Source organism: Sus scrofa, chromosome 8 (assembly GCF_000003025.6).
Source record: "Sus scrofa isolate TJ Tabasco breed Duroc chromosome 8, Sscrofa11.1, whole genome shotgun sequence".
Classification (NCBI taxonomy): Eukaryota; Metazoa; Chordata; class Mammalia; order Artiodactyla; family Suidae; genus Sus; species Sus scrofa.
Window position 1 is genome coordinate 33533052 of NC_010450.4, and position 14755 is coordinate 33547806.

Here is a 14755-nt window from a genome sequence, read left to right on the forward strand (position 1 = left end):
TAGGAAGGGACCAGGTTTTGGGGTGATGATCATGAGTTCAAGTTTGGACATATTGAGCTTGAAGCCACTGTGAGAAAAAGTTCTGGGATGTAAACTTGGAAGACCCTATCATTTGATCAGGTGGAATTTTAGTAAGTATTGGTAACTTCATACATGGCATGTTCAAACTGATGGCAGATGTCCAAATTTCTTATTGCATAGATTTGGCACTGGCCTATAATTTTGAGCAGGTAATTCATTTTTATAGCTATTTTAAAATTGTTAACGGGTTGTTTCACACAAATAAGGCTCTAGAATTAATACACAATGTTTAGAAAACTAGAATACTGATTACTGATAATGTTAAAAACTAACTTTGAGCAACTATGAATTCATGTTGGTCAAGTAAAAATAATTTAGAAATAAGAAGTTTTGATAATTATTAAAATGATTATGAAAGCAAAAAAAGGAATATATAAACATGGAAGATAATTCAGAGAAACACTCATTAGTTTTCATTTACCAATGAAAGATAATGGTGATACGTTGCTTACATGATTATTTTGGAGGTTTTCCAGAAGTGATGAATCGCTGAATGTTTTTTCATCTCCTAACTGTGAGCTCTGCCTAAAAGGCGAAAAAAATTGGAGGAAACTTGGTTCGTTTATATAAGCCCACTGATCTGTTTGTAAGTTACTGTTAAACAAAATCGTTATGCCTTTAAACCTTTAACAGAGTAAATATAATTTACTCTGCATTTCTAAATAAGACACCACAGATTTCATGACTCAATTATAAAATATTTGCAAACATTCCAAAATGTGAAAGCCTTCAGGAGTGTAATAAAAAATAGTATTTTACAGTTCATTTTCCTGGAATAAATTTATGTTATAGTCACATGAAGTTTAAAAATATTAATTTTAAAAATGTAACAAAATACCTGCAATTGAATTTTTACTTCTATAATTTTTCCAAGTTTTAAAAATTTTGAGAATGGAGTTCCTAAAAAGTAATATTCTTTAACTTTAGCCATGAGAAATCTTTAAAGTGACTAATACTATATGATTATCATATGAAACAAAAATAATACTTACAATTTCATCAATATCTATCACTAACAAATATTTGATACATTTAGTTACAAGCACATTTATTCTGTATGTGTACATAAGGAGAATAAGCCATAAAAGTGTATGGGATTGTGTGTTGTGGCTGTGTTCAGATCAGCAAACTTGAACTTCTTATGAAACAAATCAAATCAGAATTGCCTCTATAATCTAGATATTACTAATCTCATAACCATGCAATTTAATATCAAAATGTTGAGATTCAAGAAGACAAGGAACATTTAAGTGGACATGTCAAACCCCAAGGGTATACTTTTCAATATTCAGTGAAAACACATAGGTTTAAAGCTTTTGTGCTCAGAAGGAAATTTCAGAATTCACTGAGGAAAAAAAATGTGCCCAATACTAAATAACTGTAATCCAGAAAGCTTTTAATCACAATTTTTGCAGGTTACAAAGAGTATTATCAATGTTAGTGTGTCACATCATTTTAAAACATTTTCATATTTTAAAGCTAGCTGCTTGAAAGGAAGGGGAAATCATTGGGAAAAAAAGAATCTGAAATAATTGAACATAAACTGTATTGTCAATACATGCATTTTTCCTACAAACCAATTTAGGAAGTTAGAATATTTATGGTAAAACATATATTTATTTGTGTGATATTTTGGCTTATTAATTCTCAATAATTATGAGAGCTAAATAAATTATTATTATTACTATTATTATTATTTCTCCTCCTCTTTCTCTAGTTTTAAAGATGAAGGGGAAAATCCAAGAACTTTTAAATGACTTACCAATGAGTAGATAGAGAAAAATTAGCATCATCTTCTCCAAATACTATCATTTCTTTTCTTTTCTTTTTTTGTCTGTGCCCATGGCATACAAAAGTTCCTGGGCCAGGGACTGAACCTGTGCCACAGCAATGACCTGAGCCACAGTAGTAACAATTCCAGATTCTTAACCCACCGAGCCACTAGGGAACTCCTATCATTTCTTCAAAGTAGTTTATTATTCAGGGTTCTATAAAATGTCCCTATTATTAAAATGTATTCTTAGTTCTACTTTCCCACATATTTGTTAGATAAATTGAAATGTCAAGGAATATTCACAGCAACTTCTTGCATGTGGAGGTCTATTTTCCTTCTAAAGAATTCCAGACTAAAAGCCTTTATAAATCTGAAGATAAGTCTTATTAATCGCATCAGTAATTCTTTCATTTCATAAATCCCAGTTACCACAATTGATATAACTTTCAAATGTATTTATAATAAATGACACAAGATACACAATTGAAATATTTATAGGACACATCCTGCCCTCATCAATGAAGACTTCTAACATGGATAATGCTAAATAACTCTTCTCCCAAAAAGTAACTTCCTTTTCAAGATCATAAAAACTGTAAACAACTCAGCTACTAATTATAGTCTGCGTTGGGTAATTCAAGCACTGAGCTCTCACCATCCCTTTCTGACATCTCACAAAAGGTTCATTTTTAGTAAAAGTGTTTGATAAAATTAGAAAGTTCAAGTCATTTCAAAATAAGAACCAACTTCATTAAATGCACAATAGTTTAAACTGTTAGTTGACAAAGCTATATAAATTTGCAAACTACCCACAAATAAAAGTGCAAACCAACACCTACATTTTGTTCAAAATTTCCAGAGAAATTTCAAGTGACACTTTGCCTCACAAGGAAACAAAGAAATTATGGTGTTTTGCAAAAAGTAATAAGGTGGGGGTAGACATTAAAGTAAGTGGAAAAATGAGCGGTTAACCCACAGTGTCATGTAATTTGCATCCTCTTGATTTAAAAGCTACACTGTAAATAAATTTAAAAGATACATTGTAAATAATTATTTTCTGACCATCCAAAAATGAACAATCCCCATAGTGATAAAAAGTGGGAAGATTCAGAATTTTATGAATAAATATAAATTAGAATAAATGGCCCACTCGGTATTAGTGAATTTCATATATAAGAGTATGGACTATGAAATCATGTTAACAAGAGTCAAAAAAAAAAAAAAAGGAAAAAACTTCAGTTCATACTTTTTACTTTAAACCAATGGATGAATGATTTAATAAAAGTACTAAAGAGATAGGAAAATTTAAGAATAACTTAGGCATAAAAAAGGTCTAAGTATCATACCTAATTCAGAAAACAAATAGAAAACTTTGATTGCATACAGCTAAAATATTTCTGTACAGCAAAAACTGTTGCAAGCAAAGTCAAAAGCCAAATGTCAAACTGGGAAAGAATATTTCCAACACATATAATGAAGGTTAACTTAAAATAAAAAGGACTCATAAAAACCAATACGAAAAAGATCAGGAGTTCCCGTCGTGGCCCAGTGGTTAATGAATCCGACTAGGAACCATGAGGTTGCGGGTTTGATTCCTGGCCTTGCTCAGTGGGTTAAGGATCCAGCATTGCCTTGAGCTGTGGTGTAGGTTGTAGATGCGGCTCTCTTGTGTTGCTATGGCTGTGGTGTAGGCTGGCAACTATAGCTCCAATTAGACCCTCAGCCTGGGAACCTCCATATGCTGCAGCAGCCCAAGAAATGGCAAAAAGACCAAAAAAAAAAAAAAAAAAAAAAAGAAAAAAGAAAAAAAAAAAAGAAAGAAAAAGATCAACAATGCAGTAGAACAATGAGCAAAGGATATAAACACACAGTCCACAAAGGAAATATAAGTGGCTTTAGATATACAGTCAATCTCACATAACAATGAGAGAAATGAGATTTAAATTTATTGTTTCGGCAGACACAAAGTTTGACAACCCTGTGCTTCTATGACTGTAGAAAAAGTTAAATCATCTATCATTGAAGAGAATGAAAATTGTTATAACTTCTAAAAAGGGATATTGGCAATTTCTATCAAACTTTAAAACACATGTAATCCTTTAATTCAGAAATTCTAGTTCTAGTAATTTGTACCACCTAGTGCAAAATGCTATATGTACAAATTCATTCTCTGCAGCACAATTTTAATAGCAAAATATTAGAAATACACTCAAAGTTTTATCAGGGCTGTTGCTTAAAAACACTGTGATAGATTCACGTAACAGAATACCAAACAAAAAATGGGGAGCTCTATATGGAAGACAGACGAATCTCAAAGATGCACTGTCCAATGAAAAGCTAATACAAAACAGTGCGTATAGTATGCTTCACTTTCTGCAAAACTATGAGAGGAAAAACACGTGCATGTATATAAGTAGAATAGATTTGGAGGAATACACCTGCAATTGGTTACATTGGCTGCCTTCAGGAGGGGCAATGGAGGACTGAGGCAGGAAAACTCTTCCCTCTTTACATCCTTTGAATTTGTAACATGTTAATGCACTAGGAAAATTTTTTTAAAAAATCAAATTTAAATTAAAAATTAAAAACCAGCACAAAATCCATGTCAGAACAAAATCCAGTCATGTCAGCTGAAATATATTCACATCCTACAACAAACTAAATGTATACCTTATCTACACATACATGTTACACATGTGTATACACGGGGAGACAAAGGCAGGGTGACTACAATGCCCTGTTTTTTGAAAGTATCTGCACTTTCTGCTTTTGGATGGTGTGACTGGTTCCAAATCCAAATTCCTTAAGGGGAGATTTAATTTTCAGAAATGAATTTGTTATTCAGCATCAGGTCCAGTCAAGACCAAGAATATAAACAAGTGATTGAATTCAATAATAATATTTTTTGTTAGACAGCAGTTTTGACCAAAGTAATGAGATCTGCTTTTCTATGTGGTTCAAAGTGCTTCTGAGAGCAGCTACAAAAGAGGAGTCCCAAAAAGATTCTCTGAAATGGTTGCTTCATTGGAATAAATAAATCACCTGTCAAAACGACTACTTTGAAGACTAACACTAATTTGGATGTGTTAGATCTGATGATAATACAGTCACACCTGGAAGAATGTTTAGTGAGCCTCACTGTGGCAACAGAATAAACAAACACCACTATAATTACCATATATAATTATGGGCCAAAATGAAATGAAAAAATAAGACCAGAAAATGGTACTATCCACTAATATTGGGATGATAGTAAAAACAAAGTGAAATGCCTAAGCACAGAACACTTTAAGGTATCCTTTTTAGCATTTAAAGGACATGCTAAGAATCACCCTCACTAGCATTTACTTAAGAAAAAACAACTATCAGAAAGAATAATGTGGAAATATATTAAACACTAAGAAAAAGTGAAATAATATGTTATTTGGGATTTGCCTCAAAGCAACAGTGGTGGAAAACAGATGAATTGAAATTAGCTTTGAGTACATATTATTGAAGTGAATGAGAGTACATCTGTCTACTTTTGTTTATGCTTGAAAATTTCCACCAGATGACATTAGAAAAATTTTTTAAATGTAGTGAAATGTATAGTTTTGGAAAATAAACATATCTTAGGGCCATGGAGATGCTGAAAATAAGCAGATTTTTTTGTGTGTGTGTAATTCCTCAAATAGCGATACTGTTTAGAGAATGGTAGGGTTTTTTTTTTTTTTTTTTTGTCTTTTTAGGGCCATACCTGTAGCATATGGCGGTTCTCAGGCCAGGGATCCAATTGGAGATGTAGCCCGGTCTACACTACAGCCAGAGCAAGGAGGGATCTGAGCAGTGTCTGTGACCTACACCACAGCTCCGGCAATGCCGTAACGCAACCCACTGAGCGAGGCCAGGGATGGAATTTGCGTCCTCATGGATGCTAGTCGGGTTCATTAACTGCTGAGCCATGACAGGAACTCCAAGAATGGTAGATTAAAAAAAAAAAAATCTCTTTCTTGGGGGGCCTCTCCTGTGGCATGTCAAATTCTGAACCCACGCCACAGCAGTGGCAATGCTGATTCTTAACTCACTGAGCCATCAGGGAACTCCTGAGAATAGCAGATTTTTAACAGAAATGAATTAACTTGTAAAGTTACATGTTAGGTGATGGTACTTGGCAATAACAAAAAAAATCATACCAATTCTGGAGTAAGTGGCTACTAGTTCAGAAATGATTTCATCTCTGTAAACTATTTATATTAATAGATTTAAACAAGAAGAGTTACAGCCATCATCCAGTTACTTTTAACATCAAGAGAGTATTTTTGAAAGTGTTACTACGTTATAGGTTTGCCTTCACATTTGACTTACATGTAAATATGTTACATATACTTAAGCATCAAATATTGTGTTTTTTAACTTAGTATTTTTGTAGCAGATATGGCTCAAGTAGGTTAGTAAAAAATACAGTAAAGGCCATAGGTTTTATATGTGGAATTCAATGAACTTCACTTTGAAAGGTGAAGCTGCTGACAGACAAGAATAAACTTCCAGTTTGGGGATTTATAGAGTCATCTGCAGTCTCCAGTTCACCCATGAAGACCAGCAGCATGAAGATATAGCCAGGTGCCTGGTGCATAGGATTCAACCAGGATCACACTTTCAATCTTGGTTTCACTGGCAACATGAAACCAAGGGGATCAGTTTGGGCAGAGGCCCCGTGTAGGATTGTGCAAGACTGTGTCCCCCTCATGCTAATTTTTCTCAAGTCAGTTGGTTAAATTTTACTTGCTCTTGCTAGCTTAACACAGACAGAAAGAAACAAATAAAATAACTGAAAGAGTAAGGGGATCTGTTGCTCTAAAAGCAGATATTTTTGAAGCTCTTTAAAGTCTATAGGATGTAATATTACCAGCGCCTACGTTATAACTAGGCTGAGTGAGGTTTTAACTCTGTCTGCCATGTTTCCTGGTTGTATATTTTGGGGCAGGTTACTTTTTAGCTTCTTTGCCTGTATTCCACCAACTTTAGAATGGTCATATCAGTTACAACTCCTCAAATATGTCTTGAAGATTAAGTGAGTGACGTCAGAGCTAACACTCACTGTGAGCTTACTTTGTCCAGACACTAAGCACTTTACAAACAGATCATTTAATCTTCACAACCTCCTGATGGTGTCTACATTCTACCAGACAAGGATCGGCAGTAGAGAGATTAGGGAACTGGTTCAAGTGCACCAAAAGGATCAGGATGTGAACTTGGGTGGTAAGAATCCAGTCTGCATCCTTGACAACTGCACAGGACCCAGGACACAACAAAAGTTAAAGTAATATCCATTCCTGCATCTTTGCTGCCTACTGGTAACTACTTGATAGATGGGGAATCTAAGTATTTATTGAAAATAAAGCTCCCATTATTAAAAAGGTGGCAAAATTCTTCCCTCGTGTTCATTTTTAAAACTACTATATCTTAGTTTATACATAACCACAAGTGGAATTGTACAATTTATGGAAAAGTTGGCATTTATTTGAGTTCCCTAGTTTAGAACATCAAATTTTTCAAAAAGGTATTTTGCAAAAAGAACTTATTAAACAGATAAAATAACACTCTCTCTTTTTATTTTTTCCAACGATAAAAGTCATGAAACAACCTCTGCTGAAGTAGGGTATTTTAAACGGCCTGCGCAAACAACAATTTTTGACATTTCCATCCAATATTCATAAAAATATAATGAAGGTAATTTCCTTCTTTTAAGAATGAGCTAACACTCACTGTGAACTTACTTTTACATAAATGTGTATTAATTCTACACTAACAGTAGTGTTTAACAGACTTACGCTAATCTACGGGAAAGCAACAAGTAAAAAGATATAGTCAAAATTTTAACGACAGTCTCAAAAGATTAAGTAAAAGGGAATATCTGTATCATCAAACTTGAAATATCTGCCAAGAGTAAAATGCTTTGGTACATTAAAAAATATATATATTATGAGGAGTTCTCTTGTGGTGCAGTGGTTAAGGATCCGGAATTGTCACTGCCATGGCTCAGGTTGCTGCTGTGGGGCAGGGGTTCAATCCCTGGTCTGGGGACTCCCACATGCCCCAGGTGAGGCCAAAAAAAAAAAAAAAAAAAAAAAAAAAAACCCTAAGAATTGTTCAGGTACGGTAGGTGTGGAAATGTATGACACTCCAAGCAAGGAGCTTAAATGTAATGACCCATCAGTTATCACATGAACCACATAGTTGCCTCTGTCATTGACCCTACGTATTATAAGGTTTACTGCAAATTGTTTCCAAATGCCACTTTATTGAAATACAATCCAAGTTGAAAATACTGAATGGATGTTATTGGAACTCTATGTATACTGGAACTGTGGCTTAATCATAAAATACATGTAAATCTGGAAATAGAAATGTAACCACATATAAAGTTGCAATGTCTTCTATATTACCAGCATTAAAGGAATCTGTTCTCTGAAATTTCATCTGCCACCAAATCATGATGAAATTATCAAAATAAACTTATATTATTCTAAATGAAAATGTATATCTATGGGGGGATTTTAAAGGTAAGACAAAGAAAAAACCCCAATAAATATTGAAATTAAGGCTATAAAATGCCAAAAATAGTAATTCTAAAATTAATTCCGGTTAACTCTAGTCCTTAGTAGTATAGCTTTCCAACATTTGTCCTAGATATTTCAATAAAAATTTGTATTTTTGAGCCTCCAAACAGATTTAGGAAATTAACAAAAAGAAATGTAAAGGAACTTTCAGCTGCGTGGGTATTTTAGTAGCATCTCTCTGCAAATCTGCAGAAAATGTATGTAGTGGCAGAAGGTGGCAGTGCTGAGCTAAAAAAAAAAAAAAAATCCAAGAAAATTTCTGGAGCAGATGCTGAAATCTTAGGTCGTCCCAGCCTAGGGACTGAGTTGGTCATTACAGACTTTATTACAGATACACAGCTGTACATAAACTTTGAACTAAATGTTTATAACATGGCTAAAGGTTATGCAGTAGGAAATCAGGGATCTTCAACAGATTTCAAGAAATACCTATTTTACAGCATTGTCATCCTACCTGATCAGTCATATTTTTTCAAAAGTAGTAAATGTGTCTAACAGAACAATATGATGTAAACCTTTTAAAGGGATCAATGAGACAGAAGGGTCCATGCAGCTTACCATTCATCAGGAGAGCAGCCATAATCCTCAGGTTCAGGGACATGGCTTCAGAAAGCAAAAGGAGGGACAGAAAGAGGAGAAAATAATCACAGAAAGGCTGGAAACAGAAAAGCATGCAAACGGGACGTACCGAGAGATGGATCTTGACAACGTTAAGGAAATAAACTTTTAGTTGATTTGGAAAGGATGGCAGTTAGTAACTAAGTATGATTTATGGGAACTAACTGGATAGCCAAATGGCCTCTTCACCATGACATTTCCTGATTTTATGCAGAGAATTCAGGATTAAGTAGGAAATATTGAACTTAGTAGTTTAAAAATATGCTAAAGCCAATGGAAAATTGATCATATACTGTATAATCCGAATAAAGTGTCTTAATGAAATAAACATGCTAATACCTAAGAACAAACTATCACACTGATAAAACTTGCCAGGTACATTTTAGAAGTAAATTTGGCTACCATGAGGTTCTTTAAACAGGTATATTAAAGTCAAAGTTAATTACATTGCTATAAGTAATGGGAGCCACATTTTAAAAGACATTCAAAAATTTTGACTCAAGCCATAATTCAGTGATTAAACAATTTGTTATCTCACACAGAAAACACATTCATCAATACTTTAATTTCAGAGTTCCTACTGTGGCTCAGCAGTAACAAACCTGACTAGTATCCATGAGGACACAGGTTTGATCCTTGGCCTCGATCAGTGAGTTAAAGAACTGGTGTTGCCGTGAGCCATGGTGTAGGTTGCAGACATGACTCGGATCCCACATTGCTGTGGCAGTGGCATAGGCTGGAAGCTGAGGTTCCAATTTGACCCCTAGTCTGGGAACTTCCATATGTCCCAGGTGTGTAGCACAGAAAGATTAAAAAAAAAACAAACCCCAAACTTGAATTTTGTCCATTAGCTCATTTGAGCACAAGGAAAGTTTGATCCATATATAATTTCTATTTCAATCAGTGAGTCATGAATTCAGTCAGAATTGGCCTATAATAGATGATAGAGCAGATTCTTTTTTGTTTATTTATATATGTATTCATTAACAATTTCTTTTTAGAGTTCAAAAATTTTCTAGCTTTACGAGGCATAATTGACATACAACACTGTACAAATTTAAGATGTAAATAAAACATGATGATTTGTTTCCCATCTGAATTGCTTTAGCTAACGCTCCATCCATCACCCAATTATCATTTTTTTTTATGGTGAGAACATTTAAGATCTGCTCGCTCTCAGCAGCATGAAGAGATTTTATGTCCCATTTCTTTCATTATACGTGACCGTTCCAAGTTTTCCTTCAAAGTAAATGTATTAGATATAGGTAGAGTTTTAAAAATGCAGAGGTCAGTATTGAGTACAAGTATAAAGTCCCGTGCTTTGGACAAATACACAATAATCTTCACTGAAAACTGGTAGGATCCTTTCACTCCCTAAGTATCCTCTATTCTCTTTACTCTTTCACCAAACCAGCCCTGACATGGGCCTCATACGCTGAGACACCTCCAAAGCATCATCCCATCTCCAGTGTAGTTTCCAGTATCTCTGCTCCAGTCACAATGAAGGCAGTCCTCCTAGGATTCTCTCTTCTACCAAAGGATGTTTTTAGATGCTTGAGAGGAAGGGCTGAGCAAGCCCCTGCTGGACCGGAGTTCTGGAAAAGGTGATGGCCTCCTGGCAACTCTATGGAAACTGGCTGCAGCCCATGCTCTGGAAAATCACTTCTCATTAACCTCAAGGCTTAGACTAGCTCTCCAGTGGTACCAGGGGAAGGCCTGGTGCTTCCCAAGGAAAAAACACCATGGCACGGTTCTGTTAAGTCACACTGGTGTTGTAGAGCAGCCTTGGATCTCACATCAGGAGAGAGGCTGGTGCTTCCCAACTCCTCTGGCTTAAAAGCCTCAGAGCTCAAGGCTCAGGGTCCCTCTCCTGGGTGTGGTCTGGGCCTGGCAGATGCTGAGCACTCTTCAGAATGTGGTGAGCAGCACGTGACCCACACACCGGTTACTTATCCCGCCTGCATGAGATTCCCCACGACCACTGCTCCAGCAGCTCTGGTGGGTATGCTCTGCCTCACTATCTGCCTTTGTGGGTCAGTGCTGTTCTATCTGCTTGGCAAGTTCTTCATTTAAACTCACTCTTCGGCATCACTTTCTCAGGGAATAGTCCTTGATCTCCTTGATTAGAGCAACCCCTCCCTGTCCCCAGTCACAAGCCCACATAGACCTTTGTCCTATGTACTGTGCTCTGATTTTATATTTGTCTGTATGATCATTTAATTACATCCCTTAACCTCCAATTAGACTATAAACCTTAGGAGGGCAGAAACCATGTGAACTTCTGTTCATCATTGGGTCCCCATCATCTCACAAAATGCTACATAATACAAAGACATGAACATTTGTCAGGCATGTGAATAAATAAAGGAAGGGTGTTTACTCAGCTTTACTCGCTAGTCACAGTAAGATACGTTTGTTGGTTATAATCTAGACCTTGGGGCTAACTATTGGATAATCATGAGGTTTCTCATGGTGAATCTCTTCTCAGTGTTGACATTGCTGATCTTTCCAGCAAACATATTGCTAAACAAAATACTGTCAAGTTAAACTACTTATATACCATTTTCATATATAAATAAAAATTGCTTTTAGGAGCATTTTGGTTTTTACTTAAAGGGAAACTGTCAATGAAATGTTTTTAATACTGATTCAAATGACTTGCCCATGGAAAAAATATTGTTTTGTTTGCTTAATTAGAATAAGAATCTTTGTTAACTTTAGAGATGGTGCCGGATTCATCAGCTTGTTCTAATAGGAAGATCTAAATTATCAACAAAGCTGGTACTTAGGATTGTGGTCCAGAATATTCACTGTATTCAGAATTCTAGTCACTGCACATAAAAGCCTCCTTTCTTATTCCTGGTATTTTCAAGTAACCATGACAAAACTGAATTATTCCCCACAAGAAGAAATTTTCTGAAATGATACTTTAATAAATAGTTAATGGTAGAATTTCTAGTTTGTAAAAAAGTGAAATTTACAACTATGACATCACTATTTACATTGAACAACAACAAAAAAATCTAGTGAAACAACTAACAGATTTAAGCATAGCAGCATTTCTGGCAAAGTCAATCTCTATAAAATAACCATGGTTGCTAAGTGTGTACAAATCATTTTACTTTAGTGCCCATCATAAATCCAATTTGGGGCCAAGGTTATATGAAATGAGAAAAAAACTTACTAAGACAAAATTTTTGGAGCAGTGTTTTAAGTGTTAAATAGTTTCTTCCTATGACCCTATGGAATACACAGAACCAGGCAAATATGGTGCTATCAAGAGACTTCCAAGTTTTGTCCTTCAAACTGATCAAAGCCAACAGAGTTCACCTTTGATTCTATCTAGGGTAAAAGGAGGCTTTATTTCCTTCAAGATGCTTAAGGAAAATCAGGTCTGATATTGACACCTCAAAGGCATTGGTTCGTATATGAACGTTTGAGTTTCTTCCTTTATTCTGCCACATTCTTTTTTTTTTTTTTTTTTTTTGTCTTTTTGCCTTTTCTTGAGCCGCTCCCACGGCATATGGAGGTTCCCAGGATAGGGGTCGAATTGGAGCTGCAGCCACCAGTCTATGCCAGAGCCACAGTAACTCGGGATCTGAGCCGCGTCTGCAACCTACACCACAGCTCACAGCAACACCGGATCTTTTAACCCACTGAGCAAGGCCAGGGATCGAACCCGCAACCTCATGGTTCCCAGTGGGATTTGTAACCATTGCGCCACCACAGGAACTCCTATTTTGCCACATTCTAAGGAGATAACCACCATGCTTTCCTCTGCTGGAGCTGGCAGTGCACATAGTAACAGTTCCTCATGTTAAACACATGTTAAACCCTGTTACAAGGCACACAGGACAGTGTAGCCATTTCTGTCCCCATCTCTGAGTTCCTATAACCCAAGGGTGCCTCGAGGAAATTTCCAAGGAAGGGTAGTTTTCAGGAATTACTTTTTCTGGTAGAGTTCGGCAGAATTAAATAACAGCCACGTATCTCTTCTACGGTAACCACCTGAGCAGCCTGAGTCTCATGATTTCTACATATTACCAACAATTCTCCACAATGCGGACATTCCAACTGCCCATCAGGAGTGTTTCAGGGAGGGGATGTTGATAAAAACGCAGTCAGGGTTAAGGATCCTAAAAGGACAGCACCCTGGAAGTGGTTGAGCAACTAGTTTCACTCAACATGGCTGTTGGTGTTCTTGAAAACACATGACGCATTATCCAAAGAAGAAACATATTTCTGTTTTCACTGTTAAAAATGACAAAGAGGAGTTCCCGTTGTGGCGCAATGGTTAACCAATCCGACTGGGAACTGTGAGGTTGTGGGTTCGATCCTTGGCCTTGCTCAGTGGGTTAAGGATCTGGCGTTGCTGTGAGCTGTGGTGTAGGTCACAGACGCAGCTTGGATCCCAAGTTGCTGTGGCTCTGGCGTAGGCTGGCGGCTACAGCTCTGATTCGACCCCTAGCCTGGGAACCTCCATATGCCACGGGAGCGGCCCAAGAAAAGGCAAAAAGACAAAAAAAAAAAAAAAAAAAAGACAAAGAAAGACTTCCTATTTCTAAATTTCTAAACCTGTTAGAATTTTATATCTGCAGAAGACTCTTGGAGATCATCGGGTCTCATTTTAAAGAGTGTGGAATAGTCACCACAGGATCACATGGTAAATTATTGACAAAGTGAGGACCAGAACTCATGTCTTAACAACTGCACCTCACTGTTAAAAAATGTTATTTTCCCAGGAGGAAATTTGTTTCATTGGAAACCTAATCTTGATGATGAAATACTTAACTTCTAATACTACTTTAATATTTGCCAGTCTCAAACCCACTCACTCTCTTATAATAGCTAATTGTTAATGACAATATCACCAACTGACCCAGGAAGAACACTGTTCTTTAGAACTACTCCTATAAGTGTTTAAGGACATGTTCCAGGAATAAGAAAAAACCTTACAGAATGCAAGAGAAAAGAACACTGTGAAATCATTCTAGTTTTCTGTTCTGATAAATTCGCAATCAATAATTGCTAACCTGAAGAACCTGCTTATTCAACTGGACATTGGACAAAGTAAAAAGGATGTCAATTTACCAAATAGATCCCTCTAAAAAACCATTTGTGAATGAATGCAAAATTTGTATAGAAATCAAACGTTACCATAAATCTGTGATCAAGTATAATGCAACAAACTCTAGAATCAACAGGCTTTTTGTTCTTTCATCTGGGATAACTGTGGGTTGAATATACAAGTGGAAAATGTCTCCTACACCAGCGGCATAACAAAGAAGTGGCCTGTCACAACTGGGGGTGGGAGAGAGGAAGGCCTCTGTGGTCCAGGGAATCAAGAGATCTTCACATAAAGAGGGAAGATGCAAAGTGACATCCAGCCCTGGAAATGGGAACATGTTTCTTAAATTAGCAGCCTGTCCCTACAGTGTAAAAAAAAAGCCATTCAGTCAAATGTCTTTTTTTAGCTTCATTTACACACATAGTTGGAAGTCACTTTTCACTACACTCGCTGCTCACCCAAAGAATAGGAATTTCTGCCTCCATCTATTCTCTTGGTAGACCTCATGTACGAGAATAACCACATGCTTTTAGAAATTTTACCAAGTGGTTATTACAATTTTAACTAAAGGCATTTTCACAATAGAGCACCCTATTTTTATACTGACTGCTTAGA

At 36.1% G+C, this 14755-nt stretch overlaps 1 protein-coding gene across 1 annotated transcript in view; it reads right to left on the reverse strand.

The window, feature by feature from the left end:
• ATP8A1 (ATPase phospholipid transporting 8A1) overlaps nt 1-14755 on the reverse strand; it is a 252807-nt gene that overhangs the window by 148559 nt on the left and 89493 nt on the right. Inside the window, 2 exon segments of the mRNA XM_021101159.1 lie at nt 534-606; nt 9013-9057. Coding sequence (XP_020956818.1) covers nt 534-606; nt 9013-9057 — 118 coding nt within the window.